This window comes from Copadichromis virginalis, linkage group LG5 (assembly GCF_057382275.1).
Source record: "Copadichromis virginalis isolate Kocher_CV1m ecotype Utaka linkage group LG5, C_Virginalis_male_GT1.1, whole genome shotgun sequence".
Classification (NCBI taxonomy): domain Eukaryota; kingdom Metazoa; phylum Chordata; class Actinopteri; order Cichliformes; family Cichlidae; genus Copadichromis; species Copadichromis virginalis.
The window spans coordinates 32,747,538-32,772,510 of NC_140622.1; the positions used below are offsets into that span (position 1 = coordinate 32,747,538).

Below are 24,973 nucleotides of genomic sequence, written 5' to 3' on the forward strand. Positions count from 1 at the left end.
CGTGCACTGTTAGTCAATTAGAGCTGCCATTAAAGGCAGAGGCACCGAGGGAAATAAAGGCAGCGGCGTGGATTTGTCTGTGCTGCGCTGATTTCCATCCTTAAAGCCTCTCCAGACGAAGAGGCTGCAATAATTGGGATTCTGACAGTGGGTTAGGGGGACTCATTTCCTGGTTTCGCCTCCTCCCCACCACTTTTCCATGCAATCATGTCTATCCAATCATGTCCGCCCACCACCTACCTTTGCACTCGACCCCCCTAACTCTCTTTATCTATAGCCACATTTGGCTGAAGAATTACTGAAGCCTTTCCTCCTTAATCTAATTGCTCTGGTGTAACTCCAGGAACATTGCTTCCAAGCACCTACTACCGATGATGCAGACCTCACCAGGAGACAGACTTGTGTTGTTTTCCAATTCTTTTCAATGTGACCTAAAACACGTAGTTCTACTATTAGTTGGGAGAAGTTCTCTAATAAACAGTATGTCTAAATACTGGAGTAGTTGCCAATAAATCTGGTAGATATCGGAGTTACAGAATATTACTACTCCAACAAATCTGGGCCACAAGGGTACACAAACTGCTACTTCTTTTACAATACTTTTCTTTCTCCTTAGATACAGTGACTATCAAAATCATTGCCAGACATAAATCAAGTTGTTGTTATCACTGTGACAGATTGTCTCCATCTGAATCTTCACTCCTCAATAACATGAGCCACACTCCCACAGTTGAGACCCTTGAACTCACAATAGCATGGGGTTAGATGATCAGATTACACTCAGGAAAACACACATGGGCATTGTTAAAGGAGATTGCAATTCCACTCATGAACATGGCTCTCATTGTGCCCCACTGAAGAGAATGCTTTTCATTCTAGGGCAAACAGGACCTCATGTGTCTCTGTGGTGCACCATCTCCTCAAGGCTCTGAGGGGAAATCAGATCTTTCTCTTCAGGGCCAGCTCTACTGAAAGGGTCTGGTATGGTTTCTTCACTCATGGCACTTCTTAGAGAAGAAACTTAATCTCACTTATAAGACAATTGCAGAGGGAAAAAAAAGGCCTCAGCAATTCGATGTAAGCACCCCATTCTGCTGTCAATATTTTGACAGATTTCATGACAGCATAATTATTTGCCGGGATCCCTGCCAAGGGTTTAATTGTTACATGCGTAATTACACGTTTAGTTGAGGAGATGTTGGTACAAAGCACTGGTTGCATTATTACTATTAGAGGACAAATAGTGTCTTTCATCTTGCCTCCTTTATGCTGTCTCTACAGCTCCATAATCCCCTCATGTAAGAGGATACCTTACGAACCCTCTGAGGGCACCTCTCACAAATCAATTCATTACCCCATAATATCGGCTGGCATATGTGCATCTTTCATAGATCAATTCATTATCCAACTTCTGGCAGCTGAAAGGCGGCGGCAGACCACAGTTTAATGTAGTGATATCAGTTTGCAGTGTTCAGGAAGATGACTAGAGAGCACATGAATTGAAGGCAGTCTTCCATCCAAAAAGGCTTCTAACCAATCGGGGAACTACAACACAACATCTTTTTTTAGTCGTAATGGTTTTATGTCCTTTCTTGGTAAAGGACACACTTCCCAATTGTTTGTGCTGAAGCTCATAATTATTGTATAGAGCCATAAAATCCATCTCTGTATCATTGTGCTGCATTCCACAGCTGCACTCACAGATAATCCATCCCTCACATAAAGCTTTAATAATGAGTCAATGCATCACAGGATCAAGGGAAACGGAGGGAAAAAGAAAATGGTGAAATTCTGCGCTCATGTAGTGTATATATGCTTGCCAGAATAACTGCCAGTACCCAAATCTACTTTCACTGCCTAAGTGGTGCTGAAGACGAAAAGGGAAAATTGGCCATTAAAAAGGTTTTATCCTAGTTGATCTTGACCAACAAAGCCAGTGAACAGAAACTGAGAAATAAATATGGAGGCAATCAGACAGAGAAGGCAAAACGCAGTGAGGATATGAAGTGGATCAACATACTTTCCCTGAGTGGACAACATTTAATTGTATAATCCCATTTAGCTCAAAATACACCATGACTGAGGACACCCCTGAGATGTTCCAATCCACCACATGCAGTGAATTACATGTAGGTCAGAAAACAAGCAGATTAGTGTAATTATGCATGGATGTGGATCAGAGTAGCTTGCTGCACCATCTTCACATGCCTCTTATTGGCCCATATTCCTTAAGGAGGAGCCGCTGCCTGTCCCCATTAGTAGTCCTTGAACAGGCCTGACAGTGTTTGGGGAAGCAGCACCCATCAGGTTTTACCCTCCCAGCACACAGGCGCAAGGGGATGCGCTGTAATTACAGGTGCACATAAGAGAGGCAGCAACACACCGCTCTGAAATGCAGGTGGGTGGTTTGTTGTGCTGAGCATTGATGTTTTGAAAAGCCAAATCGATTTGCCTGAGAGGGATTCCAATTGACAGGAAAATGTGTGCAATTTTGAAAAATGTCCTCTTTGTCCCACTGGTTGAGAGGAGGCATACTACAAGCAGAAGAATTTTACAGATTCAAAATTGTTGCTAGCATTTGAGTGTGTGTGCGTGTGTGTGTGTGTGTGTGTGTGTGTGTGTGTGTGTGTGTGTGTGTGTGTGTGTGTGTGTGTGTGTGTGTGTGTGGTCTTATTTAAATATCTGTTGAACTTGATCACTGTGAACAATATGCACAGAGATGTGTTTTTCTCTGGGAAGAAGCTCAAATGCTTAAAAGCACTAATATTAATAAAAAATATATATATACATATGGAATAAAGAATGTATTCATACAGGAGATAAAACAAAACAAAATCACATACTGATTGTGTATAATTTAAGGATTCGTTTAAGGTCTACTCTAAATGTTCTGAAATTTCCAGAGCAGGAAAGTTAATAAACAACTGCTTCTTTGAAAAGCAGTTATGATTTTAAACCAAACACCTGTGTTGTTTGGTGCTGCGATTCACATCCTTTTACGGCAGCTCAGAAAAACTCAACATGTTCTGTAGTCATGACTTCCAGCAGTAGCTGTGTAGTTTAAGATCCAACGCCAGCAACTATTATTTCTGCTGGAAAAAGGATAGGATCATATTTTGTATGGAAATGCCCCAATGTTGAATAAGCTATGCATAGAATATGTACCTCCCATCATATTCTTGATATATTACCTAATATCATTTTATAGTGTCAATTACATTGTAATAAATAGATCTCGGAACAGCTTAGTGCACTACAAGAGATAAAAATTGCAAGGACTATATCCTTTAGTTGATGGAGTACACTGTTATGACAGAGAAGACTGATTAACTAGTCTTAGGAGAAAACAGAGAGCAAAACATACCTCGACAAACAGTCCCATTTTCCACAGGCTCATTCCCAGCTTTGCACATACAGCGCCCGATAGGTACCATCCACTCTCCATCGCCGTTGCAGTACAGCTTAATAGGCACATCCACCTCCTCTGCATTTGGGATACAAACCCCTCTTGCTGCCACAAGGGAGGTGCTCTCTGCTCCAGATAGGGTCTCCTGGAATAATGCCCCGTTAGTGATTATACGAGGACACTTCCGGTAGAAGACACGAACAGCGATGAGAGACATGCAGCCGCCATAATCTTGGAAGGCCAAGTAAAAGCCATTCCGTGACACTGGGCCAAAGCTTCGAACCTCAGTGTTAATCTTCATCACTCTGCCCCCAAGGTCGACCTGGGAGAAGCTCTCATCTGCTGCAATGGTGTCAACCTTGATCCAGGGGTTCTCCATCCACGGTGGTGATGTTCTGGTGGCTGAATCAGAATCAGATTCATAGTAATATAGGTTAAAAGTCTCTTTACAGGAGCCTGGAACATTAGGAATGCTACTGCAGTCCCTAACAGAGAACTTCATCTCCACGTGGATTCGCTGCGCACCGCGACGCCGGATGTATTTTGTCCGTACCCAGTTGTTCTGATTGGTGTCGAAAACATTACAGACTTGGTACGTCCGGATGGTGTTCATGTTTTCATCATAACCGCTCACCTCTTCCCACTGTTGATCAAAGACATGGAATAAATTTTGTGTCAGCTTTCAAAAACACTTTGATTTAAATACATTAAAACAAAATAAAGCAAAAAACCTGCAACAGACACTCGTAAGCCATATTCAATAATGTTTTCTGATCATTTCTAATAACAGAAATTATCATCAAGTCCCGGAGCTACCTAGTTTCCAGCAATAACAGGTATGTTTTCATTCACTTCTAATAACTTCAATTACTGGGAGTAATCAGCTTAAAACAATATTTTGATTCTAATGACTTCGTGGTAAGAGGAAACATAATATCTCTAATAACTTTACAAGGATGCATTCCACTAGCTTAAAGAACAAATGAGAACCAGCCCTCCCAGCATGTTCAAACACGAGTATTACCTTGAGAAAAGGAAAAGCCTTCTCCAACTTCTCAAGGTAATTATTAAGAAATTAAAGTATGTTTCATGCTTACTTTGAATCATACTTAACTTCATTTCATTCGATACAGTCAATAAAATAACAGTTTTCAAAACAATAGTAGCAATAGTAATAGAAAGAACTTCTTCTACTGAAAAAAGGCTCACTCTTCAGGGCTTCTAAAACGTTGCTCGGTTATTCCTAATGCTTAATTTCTGGATACTTTAGGTCAGGGTATGAATTGAGTTTCAAGCTTCATCGGGCAGCAGTTTTTTGCATGGTAGAGTCTGTCAAGAGTTAAATATAGCATTTAAGAGTACGTGTTAAACTTTTAGAAAGAATCTCATTTGGGGAAAATAAATGCATTTTGGGTGGTTATAGAAAAGGAAATCTTTTTCCACAGGCTTAGACTTCTTATATTCGACTGCTCCTTCCCATTTTCTCAGTAAAGGAATATTTCACATGCTATACCGCTCAAAGAGAAATTGGAGATGTGACATTAGTCACTTGAACACAGCAGAGAGACTCTGGTTTATATGATAGCGTGTCCTACTTTTTTTTTTATTGTAACTTAATAGGACACATTCAAAGCACATGCTGTTATGGGGTATTGAAAATGTAGTGAAAGCACCTTTCACTATGGTGAAGCACTGAGAAAACATGACATGAATTTTCCACAATCAAAGTCACACTAAACTGGCATAATCATATTACACAGGTAATCATATAAAGAATAATCAGGGGGCAAATTTTACTCCAGGTTTTTTCAGCATGCTGTTCCACTTCAAAGTCCACATTCTGCACACCAATTTAAGTTCTCGCTCCAGCTATACAGAGTCCAGATGCAGCCTCTGTGGATTTCCTGCCCCTTGGCTAAGGATCAAACCAGCTTTAAACACCATGTACTCTAACCACTATGCAGGCCATGACCTTGACCCCAGCATCTCAGCCAAGAAAAGAATCCAGTTCTCACCCCCATGAACCACTTTGCATTGGCTGCTCCTGCTACGGCTTCTACCATTCTTCCTCCCCCTTCACTCTTCACTTCACAGCTGATATAATTTCTCAAATTAGTGCCCACTTAGTGAGGATTTTGACAGATTTTGACGGTTTGGGAGAAAAAAGTCACCCCTCCTGTTACAAACTTGCATTCTATCAAACACTTTTACTAATTAAAGCAGCTTTAGTTCTTAATTCCCATGTCCCAGTTAATCATTGCTAGTGTAATGCTTGGCGTGACCCAAACAATCACAGAAGCCAACCTAAACAGAAAAGTCTGATGTGCAGCCAAAAATAATACTAATAATGAGAGAGAGAAAAAAAGCTGCATTAAAAAATTTAATAAAAGCTTAAATGGGCCAGTCATCCAGGCAGCACTGAAAAAAACTGAAGTCTCCCTATTAAAAAAGAAAAAAAGTGTTTCAATTGAAATTTATATTTATATTTCTCTTCTTGACTATCTATTTACAAATGAATTTCTAGCGTTAATCCTTATATTGATTATCTCACTATAATTATGAGGATTTTCCTTCCGGTACCTTTAGAGATCAGATTAAAACCTAATTAGTTGGAAGGCATAGATGTATGTGCTACAGTTCACGGGTATGGTTAACAGGGAAGGAAAAAAAATCTGTCTTTTGCCCAGTATTGGCAGACATCATCATCCCAGGTCATGAGCACCCATTGACCTTCCCACTTGTTGAGGAGCAGTAGGGAGGCTGTGGGCCAATTAAATAAGAGCGGACAGCTTGCTTGTAGTGAGCAGAGCATTGGGCAATCACAGTTTAATAAAATGAATGTGGAGACAGGTGGGGGTTGCTACTAATGAGGGATGCAGACAGGGGAAACTCCAGGAAAGTGTTGGCAGAGATGTGGGGGAAGGGTTGAATCTGGCTAAAAAAGACCCCAAACAAAATGTGTTTTGATGAAGGGCCCCTTTTTGTCCTGTCACGGCCTCTTTGCCCTGCTTTCATCACAGCCAGTGGAGGGAAGCAAATGGGGCATAATAAGACCCTAACGATCAAGCGCAGAGTGTGAAATTAGAAGAAACGTCTTCATTTTCACAGCTTTTTGCACTGGCTCTTCACGGAGAATGCTGTAAAAGGTGGTCGTGTGTTTTGAGTACAGCAGGTGAAGGTAGCACTGATGGAGGATGTCTAGAGAGATTAGATGGAGGGAATGAGCTGCCCTCAGATGACGATGGAAACAAAAACTCCTACTCATTGTACCAAGATCCTGATACATTTGGCCAAAGTTTTCTCAGCAAAAGTCAACAAGCAATGGAATAAGCGCACTGAACAGTACACTAATAGACCGTAAAATAAGCTCCTTTGCATTTGTGCGTGATTTGGGGTAATTTTTCAAAACTGTTAGACATGATACTGCTTCAAGATAAACAAAAACTAATGGTTTTTCACGGTACACATGCTTCCTTCCTCAGAGAAACATCCTCTCATGATGAAAAACCAATGGTGTGAAACCGAATGCGCGACTGGTTCCAAACAAAAGCACACTGTTCTGCGTTTTAATTGCTCTCGTTGGGGTCCTAGCTCGAACAATCTTGGGTCGAATGGTGCAAGAAAATAGCTTGCTATGTTTGGTTGAACCTGCTGGATGTTACTCATTGGTTAATCCAAACGTACTTAAACAAACACTAGTATTTACCTGCATATAATAAGTGATTACTCTGACAAAAAGCAGGTTTTAAAAACTATGATAGAATCTTTGAGAATCCCTAGCAGTGGCATAGGAAAGTAAATTGTTACATTCATGGCACAGTCTAACTACTTTTCAAATACACTTCTTATTACATGAAGTGTACTAGAGTCCAGGCAAGTAATTGCTCTTGTACTTTACACAGAACCTCTATTTTCCTGCCAACTGTTGTTATGTTTTCTTAACAAACTATTTACAGGTCCACTAACTGCCGAGGAGTCTGATTTAGATTACTCTGGAAAAGCAACACTGAGAAACTATTGTCTTAAACAGAAAAAAAAAAGCTTCAGAGCGTGAACTCTCTCAGGCAAATTTTCTTATAATTTCTTGAAGTAGTCTTTAGGAATAGTTCTCCAGGCTTAATTGCCAGCATTTCGGTAATTTTTCACCATTGTCATGTTGAAACAATCAGATATTTTCCAGCCCAAAACCTGATGGTACTTTTCTGTGTTGATGAATCCATAAGTACAATAATGGTCCCAAACACCACTGGCTGAAATGGAGCCCCAAACCATGACAGAGCCACCACGGTGTTTTAAATATGGCTGTAAATGGTAAATGGCCTTTATTTGTATAGCGCTTTTCTAGTCCCTAAGGACCCCAAAGCGCTTTACACAATCAGTCATCCACCCATTCACACACTGGTGATGGCAAGCTACATTGTAGCCACAGCCACCCTGGGGCGCACTGACAGAGGCGAGGCTGCCGGACACTGGCGCCACCGGGCACAACGACCGAGACTGTCCGAGCCGGGGCTCGAACCGGCAACCTTCCGATTACAAGGTGAACTACCAACTATTGAGCCACGATCGTAGGAACTCATGTTTGTATCGCTCTCCTGATCTCCTCTGTACAATGATGATTTAAAACACATATTTCAAATTTGGACTGATCCCTCAATAAGACCTGTTGCCAGTGTTGTTTTAGTCCAGTTCTTTTGCAGTTTGGCACACCTTAGCCTTTTATGCCCATTTCCCTTCCTTTAGAGTGTTATCTTGATAGTCACTCTTCTTTTGGGACCATTTTTGATGTGTCTTCAGCAAACAGTAGTTGCTGCAGAGCCACATGTATCTCTCAGGTATTTTACGTAGTCTTTGCTGGATTTTTGTCCCTAATTCTTAAGATCAAGACTTTTTGATACTTTTCAGCTGCTGTAGGAAGTTTTTTTTAGGCTTCCAACTTCTCTAAATTCTTCAAGTTTTTCCAAGGAACGACACAACATGCCATGCCAGGATATACCAAGACTTTGGCCAATGTCTCTTTAGAAGTCACCTTGATGTTCAGACAGTTATTTTTGCTGTTTTTCCTAGATTTCACTTGAATGATTCATAGGTCACTGTTAAGGAGCTTAACAAACAAATAAACAAAACCAAAAAAAGGCCTTTCCTCTGAAAATATCAGGTACAAGGACTGGACTGAAAATATATGAAAAATAGCCAGTGTCCAAAGAAAAACTTCCAGGACGTCTAGAAAGGCAGGACAATTATTACTCTTTTAAAAATTACTTGAAAGTCTGGTTCCTTGCAACACAAAAAATGAAGGAATGAGGGTTGGCACAAGACTTTTACACAGCATTGTAGATTGTGCTGGACTCGAGACTGCTGCTCCCCTCTTCTTCTGTAGTTATTTAAGGTGCTCCAGTTCAGTGAAGCTCACTGAGAGTGAGGCCCAGAATCAATATCTCTTGTGCCATTTGAGGAGAGAGAAAGAAAAGTTCACCTGACCTGCAATCCATGTCTCTTCATGACAGTATGTCTCTACTTTATCTGTAAAGCCAGGCGGAACGCACCGACAAGGCTGAATTATTGACTAGAGCAGGCCCTACAGCTCGGATTATTAACTAAAGACAGTCTTTTCTTTAAGTCCATGGTTTCATATCTCTTCATAAGTTGTTTTTTTTTAGCAAAAATATATAAATTATGTACATTATGTAAAAGATATTGTATACTACCTCTTGTATCCATTTATCGTGTAATTTAACAGTAACTTTATTTAAACACAATTTAAACACAATTAGTAGGCACAGGTGTTCTTTGTTTATGTTTATGCTGTAATAAATAACCCCACTCTCCTATTTCTGATTTAAGAAAACTTTTATCCATGTTATGGCTTTGTGTAAGTGCCATATTAAACTTTTGCAAATATAAAAAGGTACGTAAAAGGGCAGAGAATTGCACAAAATACAACCAATTTAAGTGCGGATGTTAAACATTTCAAGGATCCTGCCATGGAAAATCCAGACCAGACTGCAAAACCCTCAGAATCAAGGTGCTGTATTTGAATCTGCTTAACCAGCTGCTGCCAATCTGGGCATGAAATGTGATGTTTTGATTACATTAACTTATTTGAGAACTGCACTTGTGATTGACAAGTCATTAGCCAATTAGCACACCCTTCCACCAATCCTTCTAACTCTATTAATGAACAAAGTTTGAAGAAAGAACTTGATGCCTACTAGTGCATACCCATGCTATTGTACTGTTTGGCCTGTTCATGATGTTCAAACTGATGGGGGCTACTTAATCAGGAGTGGTAGATATTGTTTATATTTTAAAAATGGGCCATTTCAGCCTACTGTTAGGTAGTCACTAAGTATGCATGAGTCAACTTTTCTAGATCTACAAGAGACGCTATTTTCAACAAACAATAGGAAGCTTACATTAGGTGTTATAGGTACACAGAATATAAAAAGCAAGTAATGCATCATGCATAATTCAACTTTTGTGGCTATATAGTAGATGTTGTGAAATAAAAAAAATTATAGGAAGTGTTAAATGGTCATTTTTGCCCATTGCTAGGTAGTTGCTAGGTAACATAATGACATAATAATATCTGCTACAAAAAATTCAGTGATCTAAGATGTGCCAAATTTGGCTGTACAACTCCTGGTGGTCTGGAAGGAGTTTGCAAACAAAGAAGAGATAAAGAGAGATTTCACATATTCTAAAGTTATCTGAAACTACAGATTGATATCATGAGCTCATCAGGAAACTACTGAGATCACTGTCCGGCTTCTTTACAATGAAGTCTTTTTGCAACCACAGAAGTTACCCCCAAGTGCTCTTTAGAAAGAATTCAGTTTTAAGGCACTTCCATGCCAGCTTCATTTTTCAGACTCCGTCTGCTAAATCCGTCTTTTAAACTGTCTGAAGCAGAACAGTCATAGTCATGTTGCGTGACCAGTGTTCAAGAACAGCACTTGCATCTTTCCGTAAAACATGAACGTAGTAACCCTGTGGACCTTGGCCCACTAGATCCTTAAGTTAAGCTCAGTGTAAATAACCTTGGTGTAAAAATGGACTCTGACTTTAAACTGAACAAACAGATTAATTCTGTTGTGAAATCAGTTTTTTACCAATTGAGCCTTTCCCCCCAAACTCAAGATCTTCTTATCTTTTAATCATTTTGAGTTACACATGCTTTTATAACAACTCAACTGACTATTGTAATGCCCTTTACACATTACAATGGTCATTTACTTCTGTCAGTGATACTTTCAAGCCTTCCAACATGCTACTGCACACCTCCTTAACAAAACCCGTAAGATGGCTCATATCTCCCCTGTTCTGGCATCCCTTCACTGGCTTCCTGTGCATTTTAGGACTGATTTTAAGATTTTATTGTAAGTTTATAAATCCCTTAATGGGTTGGCTTCCTCTTATCTTGCTGATCTCGTAACACCTTATGTTCCTCAAGGTCTCAGATCTGCAGATTAGCTAATCCTCCATGTACCAAAGAATAGATTTAAGAAACTTTCTCAGCCACAGTCCTTAAACTGTGGAATGAGTTACCGCCACATATTAGGCTGGTCATTTTGTAAAGTATGCCTTTATTCTTCAGCTTTCAGAGTGAACGCTTTGGTATTTAGTGTTGTATTTTGTGATTCTTTAGATGTGTTTGTGCATGTGTGTGTAAGGTAAGGTAAGGTAAGGTAACTTTATTTATACCTAAAGGCAAGGTAAATTTGCTTTACAGAAAAATGACAGCATTTGACATCCCTTTAAAAACACACATACCTAGTAAATATATAAAACTCACTGTGACACATACTTTAATATTTCGAATCAAAAACAGTTCTTCAGTGTATTCAGTGTATTCATTTGTTTCATGTGAAGCACTTTGGTCAACTTTGTTATTTTTAACTTTTCTTTATTAATAAATGTGGTTTGGAAAGGAAAGAAAAACAGCTACACTGACACGAAAGCACACAAAACAAAACTCAAAAATATTACTTAGTGCTAATGCTGCCATTCACTTTCAAAATCATCCTCGTGACTAAACTGCTTCCAAAGATTTCCACAAAAACACAAGTGTTATGTCATCTGTTATATTTCTCTAGTAGGACTACTATGCTTGTACAACATATTCAAACTGCATGTAATGCATTCAAGTTGGCAGAAAGTTTTCCTCTGGATCTGTGCAAATGGAGAAACTTAACCAGCATTCAGACAGTCAGTACATTTGTTGGCTACAAATAGTCTACCACAAACACGCTCTTTGGGACTGCTGTTGATGCAGTCAGATTTCTGATAGATGGTTCTGCTTGGAAAGCACAATTTGAAGATTGTTGATTGTCATTACAATCATTCGAAGCTGTGTGAATGTCTTTAAAACTGTTATCTTGGCAACCACATGAAAAATCAAAAATGACTGCACCTATTACTGCAGCGAGCAGCAAGGTCATGCATAAGATTATTTTACCTTTCATATGCTATCTGCACATTTTCAATGATTAAAAGCATGTCATTTTATCATAGATATTTACTGGCAAACCAAGAAATAAAATACATTATAGATAAGTGTTTAGCTGCAAAACAGACACGCAGAACTAAACAGCTTGTTTAACAACCCCAAAACTGGTGAGAATAGTGACACATCACTGACGAACGTACTGTCAGAACTCTAAAAACGTTTAACAGTTTCATAGGTTGACATAACATCTACTGTCTGTTTATAGCATCTTGTCATTACGATGTTTGAATTAAACTGATTTCGTTTCACAGTCCTGAGCCACATAACACATCACTGCTCTATCACTGACAGAAGTAAATAAATTATTCACACAAACATGGAGAAAGAGACCCAGTGGAAAACTCCCGGGGCATAGTCGAGCCATTTGCAGTTGTGGGAAATCTGTCAGAGCAAGAGTGCTTCCCTAGAGGAACACAGGACAAATGACACCCACTCTCTGCATTCAATTACTACAAGAGAGGCCATGGGAGCCAAATCCTGCAGGAGACTGGGCTTCACCGAGAGGAGAGACTAACCCACGCACAGACATAAGTAGAACTGTCTGCTGCAGTCAACTCTAATCGCCACTGTCCATTACTAATGCACAACATGTGAAAGTTGGAGAACAACTCCATCTTTTACCCCAATTCCACAAAGTTATATGTGGATTACGTTAGCATATTTCTATACATAACTCCAAAATTTCATAGACTTAATTGTGAATTACAACAAATCGGTGGTCACTGTAAACTGTAAACAGCATCCCTGTGTTTTACAAATTGCTCGTTTATGTTTAGAAAAAGCATGCCTTGTTGGTTTACCACACAATTACACGTAAGCAGCCGCATTCTTATTTCCAAAGGAATTCTTAGTTATCTTTGATAAATTACAAGGAAACAAATTTCTTTTACAAACATTCTGCAACATGTGCTGCATATTGTCTTTCTGGAAAAGTGTGCACTGCGGTGTGTCCCTAAATGACACGAGATATATCCTGGTACAGCACCACATTATGACACATACATAATGATAACCTAACCCACAGAGTACCTAATTATGCTCTCTGCCGACGCAGGAGACCTCAGTTTTTCTTCCACAGTAGCTGTGTGTGCGCCATGCAGCCATAAGTCTATTTCTAAATGACTACTGTTGTTAGTACTTCAGCGTGGCAATGAAGAGGTCAGGAGGTCTGACCTGATGTTCACACGTCTCTCAGCTCCACTTGACAGGAAAACCATTGACCACTTAACCCTGCTCTGCTAGTGCTGTTTTTCATAGCTGATTTTCATTAGGTCAAGCTCTCTGGGTAACTTTAGATAAAACACAGCCACATCAGTTTCTTTGCAGCACATCTTTGAAGCTGTTTATCCTAATAATGTGTTCTTGAAGTGCATAAGTAAGGTGTAAACTTGTTGAAACAGTGCTACACATTTACATATTACCATTACTTTTGTGCAGTCAGTTTCCTTGTGGCCATCTTCACAAAAGCTGCCCAAAGACCCAGTTTAAGTACTGTACACCGAGTGCAGGGGTTTTCATGTGTGGGTGTGCTTAGGCATGGGAAATGCATTTTACTGCCAGAATGTGAGGACTTTTTATTAGGAGATACTTCCTCAACACTTCCTAAATGCCCCTAGCTAAACTTTGGTTTGGTAAATATTATACTGATTCTTAGTGTTTTTATCATTACTATCAAGAATAATGTGGCTGTCTTAGGCACAATATACTGTTTGACTGTTATTTTCCATAATTAAAAAGGAGAGCTGCCTGGCAATACACAGAGAGAGCTATAAAACTTGATTTACACATCCCGAAGCGTAATATTGTTTCATATAAATCACTTCCAAAGACCCACTGTGGGATGACGATTTTGTGGCTTCATTTGAACGAATTTTTTAAAATAATAATTTGACAGACATTATTCAAGTATCCTGTAAAATAAGATAAGAATAATAACAACTGCCATAACATTTCTGACTTTCAGTAATATCATACTGTTTCTTGTTTGCATTGCCATTGTTGTAACATATCACATGCCATGTTAGGATATAGAGTATTTCATGAAGCTACAGAGAACAGTGAAAGCCAACTGCTGGTGCGGCACTCTGCTGGATGTTACTGATCCACGAACTAAGCCCGTGAAGCCATGCATATATATGTGTAAGACAATAGCTTCTGTAAAGCACCTCTTGCTGTTATACTGAGAGGGGGGAGTACGCTCTGTTTCCACACCTGTTGCCCTGGCCCCTAAGGGACAGGCTATCTCCATCACCCTCATTCTTTGCTTTCCAACAGCCCAGGCTTTGGCCAAGCTCAGCCACATCATCATAAAGCCTTAGTGCCCACACCGATAAGGCCAAGCTATACCTGATTAAATCCAAGGGTTTAAGGACTTTACATTTCATTGCACTCCCAATGTGGAACTTTTCCAAAGGAAGCAAGAACAGATTTGGGAAAATAAGAGCCCAAACTAAAAAAAAAAAAAAAAAAAAAAAAAAAAAAAAAAGGAGAGAGAGCGAGAGAGAGAGAGAGAGAGAGAGAGAGAGAGAGAGAGCGAGAGAGAGAGAGAGAGAGAAAATCATATTCATAAAACTGAATATGATTTGGAAAAGAAAATAACCACAAACTCAGGCATTACACCACATTTAACTGGAAGACATGTGATTATTGAAGAGCTTAGAGGTCTTTAGTTTGATGTTTAGACTCTAGTTTTACTTATTTTGGCAACCATGAGCATTTTAACTGCATGCACAGAGTTTACAACGGGGACCTTTTCATGTTTCTTTAAATATTCAACTTCTTAGTCTAGAGTTTCCACTTAATATGAAATCTCATTATTTAAAAAAAATGGTGAATGAATGTTTTTCTGAATCAAACATTTTGCAAAGATGAAAGAAAAATGTGATGTAAACTGTCTTTGGAGTTTGCATTAGCTCGCTCTCTGCAGATTGAATCCAGAGCTGGCAGGAGAAAATGTTTTGGTATTGATTGTAAAAAATTAGCATGGGAAGAGACAATGTGCCCTCAGGTTGGTAGAGATGAAGCAGTCCTAAATTTTTTACCGTAGAGCTTTGAAGTTGTATCATGGAACTGCTGACGGCCAGCTCTCATCGCTGCATTTTCTTTAACTTTTTTTTTTCTGTGCAAACAGACACAGCATGATGGAGTATAATTTGAACCATCTTTAATACAAACCACAGAAGCATAAATAATTGAATAAAATAGGCAGAGGTTTTTTGAAATGCACCAGCAAATAAGCCTACAATGTTTTTCTCTCTCTTTTGGATCCATTCTAGGAAGGCAAAAGTCTGTGGTGGAGAAAAAAGTGGAGGAGACTCTGGTTTTGGCTGCTTGAAGTGGGCCTGGCTCGCATGTGGCTTGGAGGAACCAACGCGCTGGCAAACCATGTGGAAATACTGTGCATCAAACACCAACAAGGCTCATAACACATTGCTTCCAGTCTGGCATTAGAACACACATATTTAGCTTTAAATGAACATACTTCACCCATAAAGTGCTTGCCTTGAACCAGAAAGTTCAGATGAGGCTAAAATGTACAACATCTTATTAAAAAAGCTACGTCATTATCCAACTCCGAGTCTGCCAACACATCTAAAACCTGCCTATTGTTTTTTTGTCATCATACTTAACCTGCTCTCTCCTCTCCCTAGTGCTGATTGGCTGCAAAGATTGTCCTGCATGCATAAAAAGCCAGAGAAGACCACGGGGTCAGAACTCTCTCTCATTCTCTCTGGTCCCCTCATCTCTCTATCAGCACCGGGATTATTCCTCTTTTTTTTTTTTGCTTATAATAATTTTGCTTATATAATTTTGTTTATTAATGAGTTGGAAGTCCCGTTTTCAGTTTGGGTTTTATTAATTTACTTTACTAATGCTAACTATGGGGACAATGCTGAATCCAAATAGTCGTGTTGTTGGTTTTGTTTGTTTTAGCAGGGGTTCCCTTCCCTTGTTTTCCATGTTTGTAAGAAATGAGTTTCTACAGCAGTGATGGGACATCTTGTAGGTTTGTTTCTTTTTTGAGGCATGTATTTCTGGACCCTAATATATTTAGGTGCTCGTGCTACTTTTGTCTCCTTGTTTCACTGATAACTTTCATTGTAATCTACCGTTGCATCAGTGAAGCTTCTGCATCTGTTAATTTGTGTGTATTTGCAACACTCTGGCTTGGTTATTTTGGGAATATTTTCCCTCCGCCTGTTACTTTTGAATAACTACAGGATTTATGTGAATTATTGATGTTAATTCAGCGATTTATTTTGAGACTTTACTGAAGTTGTATTTTTCTTTTCAGCTAATTGATGCCCTCAGAGCCTTCAGCTTTCAGACTGGAAACATACATCCTCTCCACTTTGAGCTTTAAGATTCAAAATGTTCCTTTTTTTTGTGATCAACATTTTATTGATTTAAAACGGGGTTGGGGGGGGTAAAATGTTCCTTTTTGATAAAGCTCATATGCTTTTGGCAAGATCAGGTGACCCTGGTCCCTTAGTTATGGTAGTATCGGCTCAGACTGTTGTGGGACTTGTGAGACACTGAGCGTTTCTTCTCGGCTTACCTCTTTCACTTCCAAGGTGTTAAATAACACTGCAGCGTGTCATTAAATTTTGTCTTCTCTTTCTCTCATAGTTTGTGTTTTGTCCCGTCTCCCTATGTCTCCCTATTCCTTTTTCTCTTCTCTTTCTCCTCACCCCCCAACAAGTTGTGGCAGATGGCCGCCCCTCCCTGAGCCGGGTTCTGCCAGTTTTTTCACAAAATGCTTGCTCGTAGAGGATTGTCCGATTGTTAGGATTTTCTCTCGAAAACTGTAGGGCAGTATAAAGCATCTTCAGGTAATTATTGTTGTGATTTGACACTATATTAATAGATCTGAACCAAACTGATCTGAACCTAATTTTTAGCTCATGGCTCATTGAGGAACTTGTCCTCTACAGTTTGTTGCGTTTTTTTATGTCTGAGCAGTGTTTTTAACAAAGAAATGTGGTTTCATTTAGAGGGCTTTGCAGTTTTGCCGAGCCGTGATAAATTTAATCACTGCATTAAAGATCCTTTGTTGGCTATCGCTACTCGTTCTTCTGTGCCTGTTCAAAGAATCTAAAAAGAAAGCAATCAAATCTGAACTACGGACTGCTATGGTATGAATATTTAAATGCTACGATAAAAACATACAAAGAACACCACAAGTGTGTGGAGTTTGTTATTTCTAAATTCAAGTGATTTCCCGCTCTGCAGAGCAGGCAGGCTCAGTGGTTGATCTTTTGGCCTGAGAGTGAGAAACAAAAACACTGACTACCATCATAAAAAAAGCTTTCATGGGAGAGTGAGCAAATAAGCAAAATTAAAAGCATTTAAACAATTAACCTTATCGACTTTTAAAGAAAGGACAGGGGCACTAAGTACAACAGAGGCTATTACAGGTTAATCATAGAACAGCTGGGAGGGAAAATCTATTTAATAAAGAACTAGGACGATTCCTTGTTCTGTTTTTTGTACTTCTTTCTTGATTGAAACACTGATGTCAAACTGAGAACTTTTCTATTTAGTTCTTGAAAAAAGTGCTACATGGCACAATCTGTGGCACTGTGATAACTGTAATGTTGTGACTGTTATTTCAATGTAAATATGTGACCAAAAACTACATTTAAAAAAAATCTTTGCCACACTTATAAATACTTAAATAATAGCTTAAACGAAATCTTCACTGTCAGAAGTGGCACAAAGTAAAAGCAGGCACTTACACTGTTGTCACTTGACCCTGACACAGGGTAGACAGTCCAGCCGAGCTCCGCCGTGGCTGTAGTGGAGTCCATGAGTGTCTCTGTGGAGAGCCATAAGAAGAGATGGCAGAAACATAATATTACTGGGGTTGAATATGAACTGCTTGAGTCAGACAAACAATTTAAGGGGAAGTCTACAGTATGAAATGTCAAAGTGTTGTAATGCTTACTGAAACATCTGAATATTTCTTTATATTATAAAGGACTGTTTTAAATGTGCTGGAAAAAAGGGGGGAGGATGTCGAATGTTTTCTGTTCCCATTCTCATTTGTCTAGTCAATAAAAAGAACACTAGTTACATTGCTATAAGTTTCATAACAGCTGTGGTGTTATTTGTATGACTTTATAGAAAGAATAGAGCTTAGAGCTCAGAATAACAAAAAACAAATACAATAGAATCTCCATGACATAGAATAGAGGCTACACCCTATACTGCACTGTATATGAGGGAGAGAAACAACTCTGGTAATTGGGGTCAAACAGAAATGTGCCTCCTATCTGTCATGAGGTCATCTGTGCCACACATTCCTCCAGCCTGAACCAACTGTCTGTCATATGCTTACTGAGCCATTGGCACAGTCGCCTCCTTTGCTCGTTTTGCTTAATCTCTGTACCCATGCCCTCACGCCTGCTTTTCCACCACTTCCTCTCACTTGTGCCACACACTTTAACAGAGGGCAGGTCTAATGAATTTCTTCAGCTCATTATGCCTGTGTCTGTCTTGTAGACTAGTGTTGAACTGCAGCAGATGTAGAGACCATTCATCAGGTTCAAGGCGTCAGCTGCAAGTCCAAAATGCCACAGAGGGATTTAGAAGCCCCCTTGACAAACACGGCTACTAAGCTTAACATAAGTCACAGCCAGTGATTGTTATGCAGGGCCAGCAGACAAATGCTTGCTGTGGCTCTTCATTATCATTGTTGAATGGACTGATGGACTAGGTGCTAACAGCGTGGGTTAATTAAAAGTAGAGTCAAGGTTAGATAGATCTGTTTTTTAAATTAATGAATTCATTTTTACGAGTAATAAGTGAATGAAATCAAAGCCAGAGAGGATCTCTGTCTCACAGGACTTTGTTCAGCCCTGTGCATACTCTGAACAAAATCCGTAGCTCTGTAAGCCTGCAAGAAATGTTGGAGATTTAAAGTTGTTTCATAACCCTGGGTTTTCTCTGATTTTTATTCCAGCAAAGGCAGCAGCTTTTAATTAACAGGTTCCACACACGCTGGTTTATTTCAGGGCCTTGTGCTGACTTTCAGCATCGCACCAGCACTCAGAAGACATAATACCAGATTTCGCATCCTATTCAGTTATCACAAAGTCTAAATCTTATAATTAGGCAGATAAGACTGCAATTGAGCATCTATTGATAACCTTGTGTGTGACTCAGAGCTGAGGAGTCTACATGGGTGTTAGGGAGTGAAATGGTAATTATCCCCCATAATGATAACGATAATTAGTGGAAAGTAAAGTGAGAATAATGAACCCCCTCTGTGGTGGTTAGGGAGTGTTGTGGGGGAACGAGGAGGAAATTTCCCCAGGAATGTAACACTCCAGCCTCCTCTTTCTCTTCTTCTTGTTTTTTCTCTCTCCCTCCATTTGTTGCTTTTCAGTATCCCTCCCGTCACACTATACCGCTTCATTCTTTCTCCAATCTCTCTCTCTTCCTTCTCTCATAGCACACCTCCTCTCAACCCCTTCTTCTCTCCTTTATGCTCAGACTCTCCAGCTATCAGCAGCCCACATGCTGGAAAAGTAGAACCTCTCCCTGAAAGACTGATCACTTTTCTTCCTCCTGCTGTCTACACTCCAGTCCGCGGCAGCCACACCGATTCATTACCTCCCGTGGAGCAGAGCGGCACATAGCTCTCCACTGTCAGCCACTGCCTCGTTTTCAGTGTGAACCCCCAGCTGTGGCAGAGCATGGCTGCTCAGCACGACCCTTTGGCTATTAATCAAAAAGAGGACATGGTACAGAGGTTCTCATCTAAATCCAGCAACAGGAATCACTTATTTTGGTTTGTTCTTGTGGGCAGTTGTTTACAGTGTGAGGATTTGAATTCTGACACTCTTGGGAATAGCACTGACATATTGATATCAAGCTACCGCTGGTTCATCTGGTTGTTATGATCGGTACCATTGGGGTTGTTTCCAGCCTCAGAATGGGCAAGTTGGGGGTCCACATACAGTTAAGGCTTATTAACAGACAGGCTTCGTTTTGGATTTTACTGCCACTTTTAAATAGTTAAAATAACAAAAAACAAAAGAAAGAAAAATGACCATTAATAAAACAGATCACAGAAAAGTATAAAATCAGGTACAATCAATCAGGGCAAGTTTTATTAAAGGCCTTTAATTAGATGATTTAAAATGCCTAACAGACCTCACAAGACTTCCATTAGGCCTTTAATAGAAAAAACAGATTAATAACACATGGTGCTCACGTTACACTGGAAGTCTAAATTACCTGTCTGTCAACTAACTCAATTACAGGATATCAATCAAGGTATATTTGAAACATATGTGTTAAATAATGACTATTCTCTTTGCTGTATTTGACTGAAGAATATTTCCTGTTCTGTGAAAAATGTTATCAAATTTAAAAGCACCCCAATGTGGGCTTATTAAATATTAAAAGTGACTGAGTACTTGGTGTGTACATTATTTCTTCATTTGGAAAAAAAAATCAAAACAAAACAAAAAACTTTTTTTGTGAAAAACTTTTTTAGACATGCGTTTTGTAATTGAGAAAAAAATTTAGCATGGGAAGAGACTTCCCCCCAATCGCTCTCTAAACTTAAATAGTCATTAAAAGATTGTAGGTTTTTCCCCCCCCAGAAAGTCTTCCAGATGATCTCTTCATTACCAAACAAGTTGGCATTTTGCAATATATCCCCCTAACACTGGAAACTGTGTAATGGATTTTTCCAACACCAGAATCTGTTGTTCAGAAGGACACAGATCTGATGACAAACTGCAGCCTCTCAATTTCCCACTTACAGCAGAGAGTGTCTTTGTATTGTTTGTGCGGCAGCTGAGGGATGCAGCTCGTGGGAAAATGGACACCGTGTTGGCGGTCGAAAACAGCAACGATATTTCTCTCGACAAAGAAATGCTTTCAAATATGAAGCATTAATGAGCCAACCTTTCTCAGATCACAGACAGCGATAACAATTTGACAGTAAATAATTAAATGTTGGATGTCTTTCCCCCCCCCCCCATTTCAAACCTGATACCCTTGACTTTGGAGGGTACTATGAATATGCAATGAGACCTAGGAATCTAAGAAAAGCCTACTAGGCTGAGAGTGCTTCCTCCAACACTTCCTGAGACTAAGGAGAGAGTTTAGTGCTGATCTGAGAGAGAGCTCTCCAGTGAGAGGCTGTCTGAAGTGACAGGCGGGGGGAGTGGAGGGGGGGGGGGGGCAGTGGTACTATAACAACACTCTTCTTCTCTAAGAGGGGTCAACGCTGCATCTCAGCTTTCTAAAGAAAGCAGCAGCATTTTCAATGAGGGATACAGAGAAGAGCTGTTCACAGAAAAGACATTTCAGCTGAAACAACCATAGCGAGAAAGAAAATAAACATTTTGAACATGCAAATGTGTGCTGAAAACTTCAGACTGAAAGGAATCTAGTGTGTACACTATTGTGTTCAAGCACTAATGAATGAGAGGAATAAATGATATCATTGATAGGTGCTGTGTAAAATCTTTTCATGCATTATTCTTTTTTTCTGCAGAAGTTGTGGTCCAGGTATTTCCTTTTCCCCTTTTTCACAGTCGGTTTGTACTACTGCGTGAGCACTCATGATTTGGCCAAAGGGCATAGAAATCAGTTTTTGATAGATAGAAAACCAATTAGTTAGAGGAGACAGACAGAATCCCACAATCTGAGTGATAGATGGCTCTCCTGCCAAAGTTAATCTTTAAACTAAACCTGTACACCTTTTCCCAGGGCAGGTAACACAAAGAGCACAGCTTTTCAAATAGAAAGCCGTCTCCTGGCTTTCAATCACATACAAGTACATAGTGTACATGCTGTTACACGCTCATGTGTAATTATATAGTGAGATATTTCTCCCTCACTTTCTTTTAGCAGCATGAAGAACCCAATTGACAAATTGCTTTGCAGCTTATTGCATCACTGCTGAAAGAAAAATCCTGCATATAAATTAGTCTGACATGGTAGCTTTAAACAGAATCAAAGAGAACATACAGATTGTTTCCCCCCCCCAAACAAACTAGCCTATATTTAGACCCTTTAGGTTTAATGCGAGTATTTTAAAGATGCAATTGACCTCTAAAAACAGCATGAAGCAGCTTAGAAGTAAGATTTCTTTTTATCTTTCTTGCAACCAGAACTGTAACCTCTGTTTTGAATGGAACAAATCCCTCAACGCTCACTTCAGCATCGGCATAAACCGCATATGGTTCTTTCCGTTGCTGTGATAATGTCATCTAACAGAGCTAAAAAGCAGCTAAACATTCTCCTCATAAAATCCAAGCTGTGTAAAGTTCAGTTTAACCACTGTTGAATTCTGCATGTGTATCACGTTCTACTACACCGAACACCTGAAACCACAATATTTAATGGCAAATGTGGGAAGATTGTAGTATGCAGTGCAGTTGTAGAGTAACATGAGCAAGCTGTTCCTAAAAACAGAATCCTATAGAGTGGACCCAGCACGGAAATCTGCCCAGATTAAGGAGAAAGGGAATGATATACCCCTGAGGGAGCCACTGCTAGTGCAGAGACATGATTCATAGCTTTAATGATGGACAAGGCTACTGTATGGCCTGTTGGAAATAATAACAGTCTGTTTCATTTAGAAATAGGAAGTGGATGGAGCCCCTGGTCTAGAGCAACTTAGCTCAACTCATCTGTCAGCACAAGCTGGGCCCATTAAAGGTACTGTAGAGCTCCCACCACTGTCACAGAACAGCTTATCCCTGTGTGTTAAATGAATTTTTAATCCCACTTTTACAATGAAACAGGCTTTGTGGACCATGCACTATGGACCCAAACACCAGAAATACAGCTTTTCTTTCTCAAAGTGTACAAGGCAGACTGGCATACAGCCCTGGGTGTACAGGTGTGTCAGTAGTGAGACATATCAGAGAGATTTATAGCGTGTGTAGATTACTAATGAGTTCCAGAACTATTCAGAATTGAGATGATGGTGTAGGTGTGTTAGGAAAGACCATACACTGTATATATAAGATAGACACCATTAACCATGTTAATGCTTGTAAGGTTAGCTATACAACATTCATAAGCTGTATGGCTCTAAAGCATACACATCTGCTAATTAGTGATATGTAACAGAATCATAAAAACACAAGAATTTTACTCAACAGGAGTGAAGCTCCAACTTTTCAGATGCTCTACTATACAGCAAGAGATACTATTTATCAGGTAATTTTATTTAAAACATTTTCAAAAAGCACTAACAGCACAAACATGACAGAAAGATTCAGTTCAGTAACTTTAATTAGCAGAAACAAGGCCTACCACTACTTGCTACACTACTTGCTACACAAAGCACCCATGGCCCAAACCAGTGTCCAGTGAGTTCTTTTAAAGGAGAAAAAAAAAACTAAAAAGGAAAAAAAATATATCCGTAGGGGCTAAAACCCATTACTTGTAATAGGCTGTAAAGAGTATCTTTCATATGATGGACACTTTAACACGGGATTGCCTTTATTTTGGAGCCAGCCTCAAGTGGTCATTAGAGGAACTACAGGTTTATGCTCTTCTGCTTTGGCTTCATTTTTCAGTCTTGGGTAGGACTCAAAATTCAGCCCCACTTCATCAAGGATGCAGAGTGTTGGGTTTTCCAAGGCAGAGAAAGATGGGCAGTTGATTTTGGCAGAGCATGGTGCAGAGTGAAATATAGTACAACACTGACAACACGGACACACAGAAAGTAGAGCACTCTCACAGCACTAATGGTTGACAGAATGATACAGCATGGCATTCCCAGGAGGCCTCAAGCAGGATGTACGACAGTAATCCCTACACAGCCAAGCTGTGTTATCAGTCAATGTAACTTAACTTGTCAGCAATGCCATGGGACAACAGCCAAAAAACAAATGTAAGAGATGCAAAAACTGTGACTTGACGTATGTCAGGTTCTCAAACGGCCTGCCATTAACAAACTTAGCATCTCATGGGTTCTTTTAATTTTTGTGATGACAGAAGACAGCTTAAGGTTGTTTGTACTGTAAACGTAAAAACAGCCAGGTACTCTTTGAGTTGCTGTATCTCCCTACACAGTTTGTATTTTCTTATTTAGCCAATCCGTTTTGCTTATTTAATGTAAACAAGCAGAGTAGCATGGAAACATAACTAAATTGCCTTTTATGGGCCTGCTTATAAAAAGTACTATACTATAGGTATAATAAGCATGTTTGGCTTTTTATGTCAGTAGGCTTGCAGGTTTCTATAGTTTATAGATATATAGTAAATGTTTCACGAGTAATGAATCCTAACTTTTTGTTGGATAGGTAGTAAAAGAAGTCTTTTATTCACAGAAAAACTTTCCAAACTAGTTAGACGTTGAGAAAAGTAGAGGGCGTTTTTTGTAATCATTTAACAACTGCCACCACCCCACATTACCTTTGACTACAATACTACTGTTGTGCCAGTCATGCGAAAGTGCAGATTTTCATAGACGATATGTTTTTGCTATCAGTGACACCTGTAGGGGCGCATCATTAAGGACGTTTTACCCTTAAAATAGTTCAGTTAGAAGACACCATATTTCATGGTAGAGATACGTCAATCTAAGCAATAAACTGTGAGCGGGAACAGTCACCTGGCCTCACATAAGCCGTCTGAAAGAAACCTGGCTAATAACACACGCTTGAGGATTTATTAGTACGCCTTCCATATTTCCCAAAAATGCCTGACACTCCAACAAGACCTGGTTAAACAATCAGTACATTTCAAATTTTGCAGCGGAAAATTCTGTAAAAGTGGTTCCGCAGTTTTATAAGCAGCAGCTGAAGTGAACATGTGTATGACTCAAAAAAGAGGCCATACTAGTGACATTCCTCTAACCATCCAATCATTTTAAGTCTTGTATGAGCACTCTGGTGTTCATCCATGAGTGTGGTTGAAATACCTGCAGCAAAGTTAGACAGGGATGCACAAATCACCTTTCATCAAAGTGACAGCTTTTCAGAAACCACTACTAATTGACTTGATGGAAATAATCACCACCAGCCTCCCACACCTTGCCTACAAGCCATTAGTCAAAAGCGGTTGATTAAAAACGT

General features: G+C 39.6%; 1 protein-coding gene across 2 annotated transcripts in view; it reads right to left on the reverse strand.

Moving 5' to 3' along the window:
* Window positions 1–24,973, reverse strand: part of ephb2b (eph receptor B2b) — a 126,738-nt gene that overhangs the window by 58,868 nt on the left and 42,897 nt on the right. For both annotated transcript variants that reach the window (XM_085457387.1, XM_085457385.1), the window contains exons 2-3: window positions 17,654–17,733; window positions 3,365–4,049 (exon numbers count right to left, since the gene is read on the reverse strand). In XM_085457387.1, coding sequence (XP_085313513.1) covers window positions 3,365–4,049; window positions 17,654–17,733 — 765 coding nt within the window. The remainder of the gene's footprint in view (window positions 1–3,364; window positions 4,050–17,653; window positions 17,734–24,973) is intronic.